This window comes from Sus scrofa, chromosome 13 (assembly GCF_054392235.1).
Source record: "Sus scrofa isolate SSC_HxYL_T2T_F1_AM1 chromosome 13, Sscrofa_HxYL_maternal_Yorkshire_Landrace_v2.0, whole genome shotgun sequence".
Taxonomy (NCBI): domain Eukaryota; kingdom Metazoa; phylum Chordata; class Mammalia; order Artiodactyla; family Suidae; genus Sus; species Sus scrofa.
The window spans coordinates 58,379,561-58,397,725 of record NC_139395.1 but is presented as its reverse complement, the minus strand read 5'-3'; the positions used below and the strand labels follow the sequence as shown (position 1 = coordinate 58,397,725).

The 18,165-nt window shown below is 39.1% G+C and overlaps 1 protein-coding gene across 5 annotated transcripts in view; it reads right to left on the bottom strand.

Moving 5' to 3' along the window:
• PTPRG (protein tyrosine phosphatase receptor type G) overlaps nt 1-18,165 on the bottom strand; it is a 720,153-nt gene that overhangs the window by 291,948 nt on the left and 410,040 nt on the right. For all 5 annotated transcript variants that reach the window (XM_021070771.2, XM_021070773.2, XM_084988823.1 and 2 more), the window contains exon 3: nt 13,702-13,881. In XM_021070771.2, the coding sequence (XP_020926430.1) occupies nt 13,702-13,881 (180 nt within the window). The remainder of the gene's footprint in view (nt 1-13,701; nt 13,882-18,165) is intronic.

The following is an 18,165-nucleotide window of genomic DNA, read 5'->3' as shown; positions in this document are numbered from 1 at the left end:
TTAGCTCACCGGAAAGAACACATAATAAGTCTGACTAATCCATGAGGATTTAGTATCCTTGAGGAGGCAGGTTCGATCACTGGCTCAGTGGGTTAAGGATCCAGCCTTGCCATGAGCTGTGGTATAGGTCACAGATGTGGCTTGGATTTGACGTTGCTGTGGCTGTGGTGTAGGCCAGTGGCTACAGCTCCAATTCTACCCCTTGCCTGGGAACCTCCATGTGCCATGGGTATGGCCCTAAAAAGACAAAAAAAAAAAAAAAAAAAAAAAAAAAGTTATTAATAGAGAGAACCTCAATCATTTCAAACCCTAAATTTCAAAATCACATCTTCTGTGAAACAAGTGGAAAAACAAACAAACAAACAAACAAACAAAAAAACGGAGAAAAAATAACTCAGATTTATACCAGCCGAAAAATTATTTTTTCAAAAAGAATATTATATCCAAGGGGACAAAAAAGAGATTTTATTTTATAGGTGATACACCTCCCCTTTTTTGTTGTTGTCTAAAATGAATTTACTCTGGAGTTCCCTGGTGGCTCAGCAGGTTAAGGATCCAGCACTGTCACTGCTGCAGCTTATGTCACTTCTGTGGCGCAGGTTCGATTCCTGGCCCAGGAACTTCCCCATGCTGTAGGTGCAAGTAAAATAAAATAAAATAAAATAAAATAAAATAAAATAAAATAAAATAAATAAAATAAAATAAAATAAAATAAAATGAATTCATTCATTCTTTCAACAAACACTTATTGGTTGCTAACTAAGCATAAAGTGCCAACCAGTATGCTGAATTGTTTATGATCAAAAGCCAAGCCTGTTTAAGGCAGGGGAAAGTGTGCATGTCCTCATTGTCTCCTCTTCCTAAAGAGTTCTCAGTTCAAGCCTTAGAGAGAAACCCTCCATGAAAATTAGGTCACCATAAAAGATAGGGACTAGACTAATGACCCATTTCTAAAATAAGTACAATTAGGTTCAGCACTTTTCTATACAAAGGAAGCATCAAAAGCAAGTGAAGGAAATCTGCTTGTATAAATCCTTTTTTTTTTTTTTTGCATTCAAAAGGCAGTTTTTTCTCCAGCTTCTGAAAAAATATACAGTGAACATTCAATTAGTGAGACAGAGAAATAAAGGATAGAATGAAGCAAACGCCAGTGTTTCTTATGCTGATTGAACTTGCAGCACTGTTCTACATTTACTGTGTACTACGCATGGTTTAGAAGAAGGGTTGGCAAACTTTTTGTGTAAAAGGTGAGATAATGAATATTTAAGGCTTTATGGGTCCTACGCACCTGGCTACAACTTAGTCTTTATAGCAAGAAGCAAACAAACACAGTATGTAAATGAACGGGTGAGGTTATGCTGCAATAAAACTGTACTTATGCACAGTAAAATTTGGATGTAATTTTCACATGTCCTGGAATATTCGTCTTCATTTTGATTTTTTGGTTTTGCTTTTTCTTTTTCTTTTGTCTTTTTAGGGCCACACCATATGGAGCTTCCCAGACTAAGGGGTTGAACGAAAGCTGTAGCCGCTGGCCTATACCAGATCCTTTAACCCACTGAGAGAGGCCAGGGATGGAACCTGCGTGCTCATGGATGCTAGTTATATTCTTTTCCACTAAGCCAGCATGGGAACTCCTGTTTTTTTTTTAAGCATTATAAAAAAGTAGGAATAAGCAGGAAGAGCTGTCATTTGGTGATTCCCTAGAATACAATATATTTTAAAAGATAAACTATTACATTAAATCAATGTTCCAAAGCCAAAACACCTAGGAACAAGCTCAGTACTGTCTTAAACACTGTTGATTATTCTAAGCCTTTTACAAATTCTATACCTAACATTCTGCATCCAAAGGACTAAGGCAAAGCATTTTGAGTACATCTGTTACAATACATCCAGGGACTCAACAGCATCTTATAAATATTTAATTTTACCTAAATCATTTATGTCTCTGTCAGGGGTCATTTTACTTGTTTTATATGAATAATTAAAAGCATAATTAGGGAACTGTACAACCTGAAACACTAATCTCATTTCTCATTTCACAGTACTTCTTACTAGAGCACACAGCTTGCTACCTGCACTGTAACTGCCTCTACCTTCCAACAGCAGTTTATATTCTGTTTACAAATAACACTTCGAAGAAGACAGAAACTACGCAGCCACAATGTAACAATTCACTGATGTCCAAGGATAACAGGGCTCTGTTTCACAACAAAATGTACCCAAGGCAGTTGCTACAGAGCACAGAATGCTAACAGCCATGAGTTTACACCATGGACAGAGATGGGTTAGACTCTCCTTCAACCACCTAACAGCTGTGTGACCTCGGGCAAGTTACCTGACTTCTCTGTGTCTCAGTTTCCCCCATTATTCAAATGGCAGTAATGGTGCCTTCCTGGTGAGGCTATTTCAATGCCTAAAGGAAATCACACACAGAAAGCACTAAACACAGTGTCAGAGATTCAGCAAACACACTCAGTGCGGGTTATTGTCAAACTAATTTCTGGGGACACGGTTGGAGCTCCTGTGCACCAAAGAAGGGCGACTCCCCACTTTCAGACCAATATTGTCTTTGCCACGAAAAATGTAATCGGGCAGGGTTAACAAAAAGCAAAGATAGGTGTGGCCCAAATACTTGACGTCTTAAGTGTTGAGCAGCTGCTTTGAATTTACTAAAACACTGAGTAAAAAAGATTTCTCAGTGGAAGGAAGATTATTATTCCTATCCTTTTGGTCACATGAAAAGAAAACCACAATTTGATAACATGCCCTCCAACCTTCAATGATATGCATTCGTTTCCTCATATTGAAAAGCTAGAATTTAATAATGTTGGTACTTTTGATTTTCATAGATTATAGACATAATTTTTGACATAAGTCTATTCGTATCAAATAGCACTGGTTTTATACAAAGGTATTGATAAAATGTTTTCTTTCAAAATTAATTCATTTAATTAAAATCAAATGAGTCGACTGAAAGAAAAAAGCAAGTAAATAATACTACGATAATTCATAAATAAATACATTTTAATTTAAGTCTTAAAATAATAGTACTAAGAGTTGAATCTGGATAAGATGACATTTAGGAAGGTAGCAAGCAACAGCTAAGGACTAGAGAATGATGGGCTAGGAGGAGGCAGGAAAGGTACCTAGGTGTGCACTTTGTAGAAAGAGGCCCTCTGGTGGTCCAATTGCTAATATGGATTGTGATGAAATCAGAGCAGAATGATGGCAGTAGAAGGAACTGTGGGCTTCAAATTTAGGGTTTATTAGTCTAGAGTTCAAAGTCCATAGCAGTAGCCACTTAAGGACTTTGGGGTCTACACCCTCCTGATACAGGAAGTAAAATTAATGAGCATGGGTGTATAAATGGAGCTGGATTCTGGAGACAGTTGGGTCTGAATTTGAGCCCTAGATCAAATTTTCTGCCCCATCCAGGTGCGAGAAAATTACTGCATTTCTGAGTACTTCGGTTCCTATTTTGTAAAACTGGAATAATGCAACAAGTCTTCTTTTATGAGATCACAAGGTTGACAAAGAGTGCACAGAACAGTAATTAATTCATCATATTATACCATGAAGATAGCACTATAAAAGCTCCCAAATAAACCCACATATGTATGGACAATTAATTTACAACAAAAGAAGAAAGAATGTATGATGCAGAGAGGACAGTCTTTTCAATAAATAGTGTTAGGAAAACTAGACAGTCGCATGAAAAAGAAAGAAACTAGAATGATCTTCATCATACACAAAAATTAACTCAAAATGAATGAAAGACTTCAGTGTAAAAGAACTGAAACCATAAAATCTCTAGGAGGAAACATCGGGGTTAAGCTCTTTGACATGGGTCTTCTTGATGTTTTGTGCATCCTACTCCAAAGGCAAGAAAAAGAAAAGCAAAAATAAACAAATGGGACCACATCAAATTAAAAAGCTTCTGCACAGTGAAAGAAATAACTATCAAAATGAAGAGGCAACCTACTGAAAGAGGGAAGATATATGCAGTTCATATATCTGATAAGGGGTTGATATCAAAAATACAAATAACTCATACAACTCAACAAAAACAAAAACAAACCAAACAGCTCAACTGAAAATTGGACAGAGAAATCTAAATAAACATTTTTCCAAAGAAGATATACAGATGGCCAACAGGAACATGAAAATATGTTCAATTTCACTAATAGGAAAATGCAAAGCATAACCACAATGAGATATCACCTCATACATGTTAGAGCAGCTACTGTCAAAAACAAACAAAAAAACAAGAAATAAGTATTGGCTAGGGCGTGAAAAAAAAAAAGAGAGAAAACTCCTTGAGCACATATGGTGGCAATTTTTCCACTATGAAAAACAGTAATAATAAATAAGAGTAGAAATACTATATGACCTAGCTATTCCACTTGGATATTTGCCCGAAACATATGAAAAAAATTCTGAAATATATATGCACCCCTATGTTAACTGCAGCATTATTAAATCAGCCAAGATATGAAAATAACCCAAGTGTTCATTGATAGATAAATGGATAAAGAAGATGTGGTATATGTATATACAATGGAATACTACTCATCCATAAAAAGAATGAAATTCTGCTTTTTACAACAGTATGAATGGGCTTGAAAGTGTTAGGCTAAGTGAAATAAGCCAGAAAGAGAAAGACAAATGTGTGATTTCACTTATAAGTAGAATATAAAACAAAACAAAGCAAAAAACAAATGAACAGATAAAACAAAAGGAAACAGACAGAGAGATCAGAGGAGTGATTACAGAGGGAAGAGAGGTTGAGGGGTGGGCGAAACAGGTGAAGTCACCCTCATCTGTATGGTGACCGATGGTAACCAGACATAGTGGTAATCTCTTTGTAGTGTACCCAGAAGTCAAATTCTAATGTGGTACATCACCTGAACATTATATTTAGAAAATAGATGCCACTGTATAAGTGTAGTTTAGAAAAGTTATTATCCTAGGGGGAGGATACAGAGTTTCCACAGATTACCCCTTGGGCCTGGAACTTCCCATAATGGAAAAAATGCCAGGCACAGGTGCAGGGGCAGGTAGGACTCACACTGCGGATAAGGAATTACTTTTCTCCAGTGATTGACGGGATGACCAAGTACCTGGCATTCACAGCATTCTTTGCAGGGCATCCACTAATTGTTTATAAATTAAACTGTGTCTATACAATGCTAGCCTAAAGCAACTATTCACACTAAAACCTGAGTAAATAGCAGCAGGTACCAAAATTAAAAAAGAAAAAAAAAAATGGATGAGAAGGAAAATGAGCCCCTCACAATCTTACCTCCACCACTTCCCAACCAATTTTTAACTGTAAGATGGGGAAAGACTACCATTATACTGGATGGTAATAATGAGACCTCCAGACCACCCACAATTTCAGTGTCCATCAGGGGATGGTTTGGGGCTCCTGGTAAAAAGGGAAATGCTATAGTCTGGAAGTCAAGACATACCAACTCTAGTTCTAGCCTCTACTAACCTCCCTAATTTATCTTTTTAAGTATTTATCAAGTAATTACTGGGGAAGGAAAGGTAAGTAAATCAGACATTAGTTCCTGCCCTCACAGAATGTACACCTGGTGGAAAAGACAGGCCCAGCAAAGAAAGAGTTAAGAGAAGCAACCCTGCAAGTGGGACAGATGGAAACAGATGAGCATCCAACCCCTGATGGGAGAAGGGGCAGGGGTTTCAACAAGACTCGATGGGATAGACCTGAGGGAGGAAGTGAGCTGACAAGAGGAAGCACAGCATAAGAAAAAGGCCACGCAAAGGCCCCCTGTGGGTAGTGGAGGCAAGGTGATTGTTGGCCAGGGAGTGGGGTGTGTCACAGGGGCTCCAGAGTGAAGCAAGGCCAGTGTGTAGTCTGTCAAAATCCCCAAGGGAAATGGAGAGGTCCTCAATGTGGTTGAGAGACAGCAAGAAAGAAAGAGGGAGAGACAGAAAGACAGACATGATTGGGTTAGAAAAATAAGATTTTTCTGGCTACTAAATGGAGAAGGCCTGGGAGAAAAGGAGCATTGGACAAAGTGAGTTGGCACAACCTCAGAGAGCCAAGTTATGGGATTATCCTGGGTCTCAGTTAACTCACTGCTAAACGGAGCAACATGAACAAAGTGGATTAGGTGACCCTTTAATCCTCTAAGATATGACAGATGACAACCTAGCAGGGGATCTGTGCCCTAAAAGAAGAAAGGTAGGCTTCAAAAATTACCCTCAAAATTCAAAATTGGGAGTTCCTGTTGTGGCGCAGTGGTTAACGAATCCGACTAGGAACCAAGAGGTTGCGGGTTCGATCCCTGCCCTTGCTCAGTGGGTTAACGATCCGGCGTTGCCGTGAGCTGTGGTGTAGGTTGCAGACGCGGCTCGGATCCCGCGTTGCTGTGGCTCTGGCGTAGGCCGGTGGCTAGAGCTCCGATTCGACCCCTGGCCTGGGAACCTCCATATGCCGCGGGTGCGGCCCAAGAAATAGCAACAACAACAACAACAACAACAACAAAAAATTCAAAATTGACACGAGTCTAGTTATGAAAAATAGTGCTGGTTTGCTGGTAAATTAGGCTTCGTTCTACCCAGAAAATAGTTTCTACCACCTGAGTGCAGGGACTGGGGCTGTGGGGATAAGGGAAAGGAAGTGAGGCTTAGCAGGCAGGAAACAGCTTGTCCTATGTGTCTTGCCAAAGAGAGACCCAGGGAAATAGCTCTGACTTGAATTCCAGGGTGCAGGCAAGACAATAGAATAGGCTGCAAAGAACCCAAGAATCTGGGCATTGGAAATAGGACAATTTTAAAAATGAAAAGCCAAAGCACTTTTAGCACACCCTCCAAAAAAGAAAAGATCTTTTTAAATTATACTTAAATTTTCTTTGGGGGGCAACCTTGTACTAACCAGAAGTCCTTTGGGGTATTACAAAGGCAGAGTTGGGCATGCCCAGTTTGAGTGGTGCTAAACACCCAGATGTTTCCAAACATCTGTCCATCTGGCTGATGGTGTGCTTCTAATCAGAAACTCTGGCAGCCTCTTTGTAAACAAAATGGCCAATTCATTAGTGGCATAAAACAAAACTCAGAGCTTAAAGAAAAAATGTGATTCAGGAATGAGGACTTCATGCTAGTCCAACTTCAGTGCCTACGTTTATAGCTATCAAGTATCATAAAGATACCTCCGAGGGGTTGGGGGATGTAATAAAAGGAATTTAATGGTTTGACATCAAGAAAACTTGGAAACTCCAAGAACATACAATTGAGGGGTCCCTGTGTGTTTCTCTCATTGAAACCCTTCCCATCAATATATCAGGAACAGAACTTTTTTTGGAATGAGGACACATTCAGGCTTTCAACATCAATACCAGAATCTCTACTCCATAAATACAGGAAGCAAAAACATTTTTCAAACTTTGGTTCTCATCTGTGGTCAGCTATAAAGAAGACAGGTAGAAGGGAGAGAAGGGGGCCAAAGTTCTGAGCAGAAAGTGAAAACAGATCAATAGGCAAGATCCTGGGCCTTGTTAGAGGAGCGGGGAAACTCAGGGAGATGGGCAAAGAAAGGTGGGAGAGAACAAAATGCAAAAAAAATGTAAGCCCATGGACAGATACTTATCAACAGAACAGCAAGAAGAGAAACAGAACAGAAACTGAAAGAAGGGAAATCCCCAACAGTCAGAAAGGAGAAGATAAACAGAATTCCTCGAAACTCTCTTACCAATCTCGGGACCACTAAAGGCTTGTCTATGCATGTGACCCTTGGGAAACCATGCTGGTGCTGTGGAATGACATCTGGAGCAAGCAGTCAAGTCCATGAATTTGGGTAGAAATCAAGAATCATGAAAATCATCCTTGGAAACCCTGTAAGGAGCCCGTAACAGCAGTCGGGTGCTGACCCTTGTCAGTTTCTCCACCAACCTTGGACCAGAACACTGATTCTTTAGGACAGCACAGAGACAGCAGTTAGCTTGAGCTATGAGCTTCAGTGACCCATGGAACACAGAGTGTCTTCCACTGTCAGACACTTGCTTGGTCCCAGGGGATCCTTGCCTGGTGGGCAAGCAGAGCAACAACGCCAAAAGCTCCTCTTATACTGAGCTAGGGTCACATACTTAGTTAGAGAAGCAGCACATGGAAATGACTGAGGTTGTTAACATTTTATTTTTCTCTGTATACCAGCCTGCAAAGTTGTTCTTCTCTTCTTTTTTGAAACTAGAATTTATTTATTTATTTATTTTTGGTTTTTTTAAGGGCCGCACCTGAGGCATATGGAAATTTCCAGGCTAGGGGTTGAAAAGGGGCTGCATCTGCTGGCCTACACCACAGCCACAGCAACGACTGATCAAGCCACATCTGCGACCTTTGCCACAGCTTCTGGGAACACCAGATGCTTAACCCACTGAACAAGGCCAAGGACAAACTTGCATCCTCACTGATACTAGTAAAGTTCTTAACCCACTGAGCCACAATAGTAACTCCGAAGTTGTTCTTTTGTTAGTTTAAGTCTGTAGGTTCTTACGGTGCTGCTTTAGCATAAAGTTCCAAGGACCGCACAAAATAAAGTGGATGCAACAGTCTTGTAATCCTTGTCTGAATTTTATGGGCTCAGCAACATATTAGGACACGGTTCCTGACCTCCTTACCTATACCAACTTTATCTACCATTGATGTACTTTTACTAGTCTAGCAACTATTTCGATTTCATTTATGCCAGACACTGTGGTATATGTGAACAAATAAGAACGTAGGCAAAGAAAAGATACAGTTAGAGTTTCTGCTGTAGCACAGTGAGTTAAAGATCTGGCATCATCTCTGGGTTAAAGATCCAGTGTTGCTGCAGCTGTATCGTAGGTCACAGCTGTGGCTCAGATTCAATTCCTGGCCCTGGAACTTCCATATTCCATGGGTGAGGCAAAATACACACACACACACACACACACACACACACACACGTTTGTATATATGTATATACACACACACACATCTATCTCTTTGCCTATCTATCTATCTATCTATCTACCTATCTATAGTAAACCCATGTAAAGTGTGAACATGGAAGTAACATGCATTATGGCAGCTGCATTTACTATTTTCCTTGGTGTGGAGTGAAAGAAAAACTAGTGAAAAACACAAAAATACTCTCCAAATACTTAAAACTCATAGGAGACTGTGGCTTATTAACATACATCAGAAGTGCAGTCTAAGTCTTAAATTCTGATCATTTAGCTAGAAGTTAATGCTAGGAACATAAGATTATCTTGAAATGTTCTTGATGAATGCATTACCTTTTCATTCTGCAAAAATGAGAGAAAGGGAAATAACTTTAGATGAAATCAAATGAGAACTGGCACAAGAGACAGTTATGGCTCTTCAGGAAGAAATAGAGAGATGCTATCTGTCTTGTAAAGATATTTTAGACAACTTTTGAGAAGTAGGCTAGGTATAACCACGTTGCTCTATTGATTATGCTAGATTGAATATATAGCCCTCTCAGGGGGTTAAGGCAGATGTGAACATTAAAACTGTTTTATGGCAAAGTTACTGTATGTATAGAACAGGCTGCTTTAAATATTAACTTTCTATATTCATATTTTAATATACAAAGACAGTCTATTTTACAGATAAGTGACCTGTAAATTTCCACCAGAAAAAAATAAATATTCTTTCCTGAATTTATTTTCTAGAAATACAAGGTTCAAAAAAGGACTTCTGGGGAAGAAAAATATGTGTTGCTTAAAAACTAATGATTAAAGAAAAATCAGCTTTTCCTGTATCTAGGGGTGCAAGTTAGGTATAAAATGAATGACCATAACAAGACAGACAATGCAGCTCATGACGTATGGGTTTTAGAAATTAAACTTTTAATCTGTCTGATAACTGAAATATAGATCCACACGCAGGTTTAAGAAATAACACAGAGTTCCTGTGTTCCCTTTATCTAGTTTCCCAAAATCCAGTTTCATACATCTTACAAAACTATAGTACAAGTGGACTAGAGGTTTGGGGTAGTAGATGCAAACTATTACATTTAGAGTGAATAAACAAGATCCTACTTTATAGCTCAGGGAACTACATCCAGTCTCCTGGGATAGACCATGACGGAAAAGAATGTGAAAAAGAATGTACACATATATGTATAACTGAGTCACATTTCTGTACAGCAAAAATAGGTATAACATGGTAAATTTGTAATTAAACTATATTTTAATATAAAAACTATAGTAAAATGATACGCTTTTTTTTTTAAACTGATATGATCCAGGTTGCCTACAGTATTACTCACTGTGGATATTATCAACTGCTAACCTGCACTGTATGTGTACTGTGTTCAACTCAATTTACATGATCCATGTGTCACAGACAAAGCAACCAAATCATTTCTATAAAATACTGGAATATTTATGAACTCACTTGGCATTTTAAGAACTGCTAAATAAGATGTTTCTAGGTTCACGCTTATTTTAAAAAAAAATAACGTAAGTTGATTTTCGCACCCAAGATTCTAGCCCACTGTAAATTGAAACTCTTAAGAGAAGAGAAAAACAATTCAATGTTCCCATTTAAAAGTGCATATAAATGGTTGGCACTTTCTAAAAACCTCTCCTACAGAATCATGTTAGATTATTTATGAGATACTGGCCTATCTAGTATGATGTCGTAAATTTTGTAGTAATAAACACAGTTTGAGAAGTTTTATTTCTGCTTCTCAAAAAGCCGGGCTTCTTCTGAAATTTTGGAGACAGATACATTCACATTTGGATGGCTGTGCTCGAAAATCAGGGACATGCATGCACTCCCAGACATGCAACAAGTTGTGCATCACTCTAGGAAGCCAGCCGAGTGACAGAGATTGATAATCAGCTTCTGGAAGATCAAGGTCATGAATCAACTTGCATTGAGTGAACCCTACACTCGTCTAAAACCTGTCATTGGCGATACCAAGCTGAAAGCTGTCACTGAAACATGTTATCTTTGCAGAAGGCTGTCAAGTGTTGCAAGTCAAGTAGAAAACCGTATCAGAGAGCCCAGCGAATTGCCTTTGGCAGGCTTCTGGAATGTGGCACTGAGGGGGCAACTCAACTCCAAGACTGGATTACCCCAGGGTGGCAAAGCTCCCATCCACCTCATTCAGGTCGTCTGAGGAATATTCCCACCACTGTTCTCCAAAGGACACTCACATTTGAAATGTAAAACAGTGCCACTGGTAGAGAAATTCTAAATTGTAATAACAAGCACACCATCTATATTGAGGGAATAGAGAGGTGAGGGGGAAAAGGTAGGTAAAAATAACATCAGTGGTACACAAGGTTGTCCTGAGCAGATGGTCAAATGGATGAATAAGGTACAGGAAAAGATAGCCTGCTATAAGGCAGGGAGAACTGTTTACATTATAAAAAAGAGCTCAAAGCCAGGAATCACTGTGCTGAGTGACTGGGAAGCAATTCTGAGAACAAATCAGGCCAACCCAAAGCAATCAGCCAAGAATAATCTCAGACAAATGCTGGCTTGGAGAAAGAAAATGGATCCCCAAAGTTGTACGTACAGCCAGTTAGGTTTTTTAAAAAAAGGCAACTCAGTGACCCACAACATGAATGGGACCAAAGAACAGATAATGAAGTCATTTTAGCTCAGCATGAAGGCTTCAGGCAGCCAAGAGTCCTGAAGGGATATCTGAGAGTGATTGTAGTGAGATCCTTGGTGACAAAGGGATCATTTCAAAAAGGGGGGTGGGGGAATGGAGGGGAGTTTTAATAAACTGTGTTACAAATGTTGAAAAATAAGATAAGAAAAATATCTTTAGCACCAACAGAATCCCAGGTAGCACTAGTCAAAGATGCAACATAACACCTAGGTATTTATTTTTCAGATCAAAATGCACAGCAAGGCATTCTCTGCTACTTTCATGGATAATCTGTAACTGCTAGTTGCACAATAGTGATTAAGAGGAAAACAGGCTCTTTGTATTAACAATGTTGAAAATGTGGTATTTCATATTCGCAGACCCCACATAACAGGTGTGGTGGGTAAAAGGAAGCAAGTAGAATTAAACTGCTGGTGTGATACACAAAGGGACAAGACAGTGTTCATCTGCATTCTAATATTAACAAAGTAAATTCTCAAGGAAGATAAGAATTTTATTTCCATTTGCACATTTGGCATAATGCTGCTGAAAAGAACGTTCTGGGAGGAGTTCCCGTCGTGGCGCAGTGGTTAACGAATCCGACTAGGAACCATGAGGTTGCAGGTTTGGTCCCTGCCCTTGCTCAGCGGGTTAAGGATCCGGCATTGCCGTGAGCTGTGGTGTAGGTTGCAGACGCGGCTCGATCCAGCGTTGCTGTGGCTCTGGTGTAGGCCGGCGGCTATAGCTCCGATTCGACCCCTAGCCTGGGAACGTCCATATGCCGCGGGAGCGGCCCAAAAGAAAATAGCAAAAAGAAAAGAACGTTCTGCAGTGATGGAATGTTTTCTCTCTGTGCTGCCTGGTATGGGAGCCACTAGCATATGTGGCTACCGAGTACCTGAAATGTGGCTTGTAAAATATTACCCAAAGTGACCTATCGATTCAATGAAATCTCTATCAAAATTCCAATGGCATTTTCCACAGAATTAGTCAAAATAACATTATACTTGCTGATTTCAAATTATACTGCAAAGCTATGGTAAAACAATATGGAACTGGCACAAAAATACACATATCAACCACTGGAACAGAATTTAGAGCCCCAAAGTAAACACAAACATATTTGGTCAGTTAATATTTGACAAAGAAGCCAAGAATACACAGTGGGGGAATGACAGTCTTGTCAATAAATGGTGTTGGGAAAATAGGATATTCACATGCAAAGAATGAAGTTGGACCACTACCTTACATGCCCCACAAAAATTAACTTGAAATGGATTGAAGATTTAAATCTAAGACATGAAATTATAAAACTCCTAGAAGAAAACATAGGGGAAAAACTACTTGGCATTTGTGTGGCAATGATAATTTAGATATGACACCAAAAGCATAAGAAACAAAAGCAAAAACAACAAAAGAGACTACACCAAACTGAAAAGCTCTGCATTGCAAAACAAACAATCAATACAATGAAAAGGCAGAATGGTATATGTCAAATTATATCTCAATAAAGCTGGAAAAAAAATAACTTCCCCTCCCAACTACAAAGATCTGAATGTGTGTCTTCTCTGCTTTCAAACATTGCAAACAGAAAACCTGACAAAGTGAAAAACAGAAAACAAAACAAAACAAAAAAACGATATATGGCTAGTAAAACTGAGGGAGTTAATTCTAATTTTACTAAACTTTAATTAATTAAAATTGAAATTGAAATATAGCCACACAGGGCTAGTGGCCACCATACTAGACAGAAAAGATTTCTAAAAGTTCATTCTATATACTTTAATCCTTCCAACTCTATGATGTTGATATAATTTCATTATTCACGTAAATTTTTATTTTTATCCTATTATATATTTAAAACTTTTTAAAGCACGAAGTAGTTAAGTACTTGGCCCCAAATCATGTAGCTTGTAATGCAAGTGGCCAATTCTCAAACCAAGGACCAATTTCAAAGCTCTCACTCAACTCTACATTCTCTATAGTGACATACACTAGACATGGTAAGGTAAATACCAGAGACACCAGAAACATTTCCTGTTGTCCTGTATACAGGTGAAGAAGGCATAGCCTACCTGTTTTCCCTGTGTTTTTCATCCAGGTCTTGTTAGAAGACTCAACGTCAAAGCCATCAAGTTGTAGCTCCTGGTACTCTTCACCAACACGTGCATGCTGGTCTAAAATGTCTATAGGCGACTGGTGACGGCCCCCACAGCTGACGCTAGATGTGACCCAGTGCTCAGGACCATAGGCACCTGTTAAAAGAAAATAAGACCTTAATCCTGATGGCTCAAGGAGATGAAATGAGTAAAACATAGGAAAGTCAAGCACTGCATCTTCCAAGGTATATTTTCCTACAGGTCCACCCCTGTGCCCAAACCCCACCAAACACTCATTGGCCATGGATTTCCCCATCACCCTAAATCTGATACAGCTCACAGTTGATATAAACAGAGGTTCCATGAAAAAAGGGGCAACCATGGAAAATCTTTTAGATCACAGTAATGGAAGCTTCATGGCTGCAAGAGCAACTGACGAAGTTCCCTGAAAATGATTCATATGCTTGCCATCTGGCCAATAACTTGGCCTCACTCTGTGCGGGCTTCATTTTCCCTAATCTTCATCCCAAACAGTAAGATAAAAGAGACTATCAGAAAGAACATGTACACTGATTAGCAAAGATTTAGCAACCTCAGGGCACTTTTCAAAATCACTTATGAGTGCCATCACACTTGCAAGACAACGTTAACATCACCGTTTTCTTTACTGTAGGGCTCCAACTAAATTGGGAACTGTCAAGGGCTTTTCCCGCATGTCATTTTACCTCTTGGCTAAAATTTCCCAAGGCTGCATATTATGAGTCATAAAGGAAGAGAGTATGCATTTGCATATGTTTGAGCCAAACTTTATCTTCATCTCACATCAATATATTTGAAGAAAAAAAGGAGGGGTGGAAGTTCTTGTCGAGGCTCAGTGGAAACAAATCCGACTAGTATCCATGAGGACTCAAGTTCCATCCCAGGCCTCTCTCAGTGGATTAAGGATGGGACATTGCAGTGAACTATGGTATAGGTTACAGATGTGGCTTGGATCCTGCGTTGCTGTGGCTATAGCATAGGCCAGCAGCTGCAGCTCCGATTTGACCCCTAGCCTGGGAACCTCCGTATGCCTCTGGTGCGGTCTTAAAAAGACAATAAAAAAAAGAAAAGGAAAAAAAAGGAAGGGAAAGGGCTCAGAAGGCGGGGTTCCAATAACCCTATCCATTCTAAATTTTTTTTTCAGATGCCAAAAGGAGCCACTGAAAAAGTGAATAGAGTGCTTATTGATATATTTGATGGCTGATCCAATTATAAACTCTAGTTAGCTACAATTGGGCCTGTAACTTTGAATTATGAAAACTAATGTTTAAATTGTGCCTCTGTGTGTGTGTGTGTGTGTGTGAGAGAGAGAGAGAGAGGGAGAGAGAAACTCACTACTACAATAAATTACACTCAGTGGAAAAAAAATGTATGTCAAGATCAATCCAAACACATATGACTCCAAAGAAAGAAGAACATAAACCATCATTTGTAAAAACACAGGCACCTGGTAGTTATCCCACTTAAAAAAAAAAAAAACAAACTCTGCAACCACTTAAAAGTACTTGCCATTCATGTTATTTATCATAACCTTCCAGACATGGGTGAAATATAATTTAGCACTCTATAAAAATATAATCAGGGTTCATACCAGTGAGATTCATTTGTTCACTGGTAACAATCTGAAGATTTAAGCTGACTATATGCTTGCTTTCACACTTCTATCCAATATACGTTCAAGTGCAATTTTAATTGAAACTGATCTTCCACTTCAGATTTTAAATTAATTCTTCTTTGGAGTGCTTCATGCTCCAGACACCCTTGCCTTGCAAAAACCCCTATGTCATTAGTGGAGGAAATAGAACACTTTTTCTAAGCTTGCAGGTATTGATTACCTATTCTCACATTGAAGCACCACTGCCATTCCACACTGTATAAATCTCTTCAGTGTTAAGACACTTTATAAAAGACTGAGAATTATATCATTAATCATTTCTAGTTGCACAAGTCTCATAGCATTAAATGCTTTGTTTTTCAGAGCTTTGAATAAATGCTTTTAAGTAAAAAACATGACACTAAATAAAGACTGGGGTGAGCTTAAACCTAGCTTTGGAGGATGGGCAATTGCAAGAAGCCTTCCTCTCTCAAGTCTGACATTATCTAAAATAAGAAGAGAAAGTCATGTGCATTTTAGTTTCATCTTATTGACTCTTTCATAAAACATTTGCATTTTGGCAGCTGGACGCATTTTCAGCAGCTCACCAACTCTGACATGACAACCTAATATGCAAGGCTACTTTCCTCAAATAGGGCAGTTTGACCACCAAAAGTAATTTCCCATTCACCTGTTGAGTAATTTCCCATTCACCTGAATGAGGTCTTGATGGAGACATACTAGGACCTAAGAAATCTAACAGTAATTCTCACTCAATTTAGAATGAAAAATATTTTCTTTTTAGTTCAATGAATGCATCTGAAATTTCTGGCTAAAGGTTTGATCTCAGTGTAAACATCCCCTTGCCAGGGAGGCTGCCATGAGAAAGGCACTAGATTCTGTGTTATCCGAGCAAAAGGTTCATGCTTTACTTTGGACATCTTATCACAGATGTAATTTATGGTTTACTCTTTAATGTTTGGCTTCCCCACTAGCTCATCACTCTAGGAGAATGAGTTTCTTCTCCATCTTGTTCGACATTAACGCAATGTCTAGCACAGAACCGTACATGCAGTGAATCCCTAGTATATGTGTGTGTGTGTACATATCTATATACATACATATATATATGCATAAATACATGAAATGGAAGATGAGATTAAAGAGTTTTCTATAGTTCTGTACTCTAATGACACTATAGCATGTTCTCTGTGAATTATTTTGGTTTTAATTTTATACTTCTATCTGCTGATTTCTTCCTAAGTCTTCCTCTTTTCCTGAGCTCAAGAGTTAGGTTGTCAATTTCAGAAGTAAATATTCCTCTCTTTTTTCATTAATACTTTAACTTAATCTGAATAATGATAAGGTAAAATAAGCTGCAAATATGTGATGCACATGACAGAACTGTGTGCAAATTTAACAAGCCCACCAAGGGCGATTACGATTTGTTTAAAAGAAAGGAATGTGATAGAACTTTGCTTTCAATGCCTTTCGAGAAGCATGATTACTTTTAAGACTCTCATTTTCCCTATGCTTTAACACAGCTCTCTAATAAAAGAAGGTCAATCTAGGAGGAAAATTAATTTTATTCACCAGTTCATCACTATAGTCATTTCAATACTGACTCAACACTAGCTCAGAACCAAGCTCAGTGCTAAGAAATGGTTGCTGGGGGTACAGCTGCCACAGGACCCTTATGGCTCCCCTGGGCAATTTAAGCTTCCTGTAGCTCTGTCTTCTCATCTGCACAATGGGGAAAACAAGTGGTGTCAACATCAAAGGGTGGTTGTGAGGGTTACATCAGATAATCCACATAAAGTACTTAGAACAGTGCTAAACAAGGGAAACTCAGTAGGTGGTGGCTCCTGTGATTACTGTCACTGCTTTTTGTGTGCTAAAATGTGAAGTAAACCCTTCAAGAACCAGAGTAGATAATGGAGGAAACCATGGTTCAGTCCAAATATGGACTAAGGTAGGTGGATGAGGCATTCTGCAGCAGACAAAGAGAGGGGACACACTGGAAGGGAGTCACTTCCTGAAGTACAGAGAAATCTGCTAGGTCCAAGTGCCTCCCACTTGGTCAAAGGACAAGAGTCAAAAGTACAGGTGACCCCATGAGGAGGTGAATTTAATCTCAGCACCCACTGCATTTAGTGATGAACTTCCCAAGAGTAAAGCAGAAAAAGAGAAAAAAGACAACTTCCTAGTGGAGAGACCTAGTAAATACCACCTTAGCCATGTGATGAAGGTCAACCTCACCTTGGATATCATGGATTATTATACACACCTGATAGGCTGTGATGAGAAGGGCCCATCACCTCTGTGGGATTCTTTCTAAAAACTCACAACCAAAATCATCAGACCAACCCAAGCTGAGGAGTATTCTACAAAAGAGTTGGCCAATGTTCCTCAGAAACGTTGAGGTTATGACAAACAAGGACAGGCTAAAATAACTGTCACACAGCAAACTAGGAGCCCAGGCAGAGATTACAATGTGGTACTCAGGTCTGAATAAAGGAACCAAGCATGGAAATTAGTGAAGAACTCATGAGCCCTGAATAAGGGTTGGAGTCGGTTAACAGGAACACATCACTGTGTGTCTCCTTCTTGATTCTTGTCTACAGGGTCTTGTGGTTACTGTGATTAGAAGCAGACATATTTATGAAACCTCACAAAAGGTTTATGTGTTAAATGGGGTTACGTTTTAATATCCAGATTTTACTGGACTTGCTGTTTGTTATTTATTTCGGGAGCAGGTCCACAGCCTAGCAGATGATGGAGATACACACTGATTTATAGATAATGCA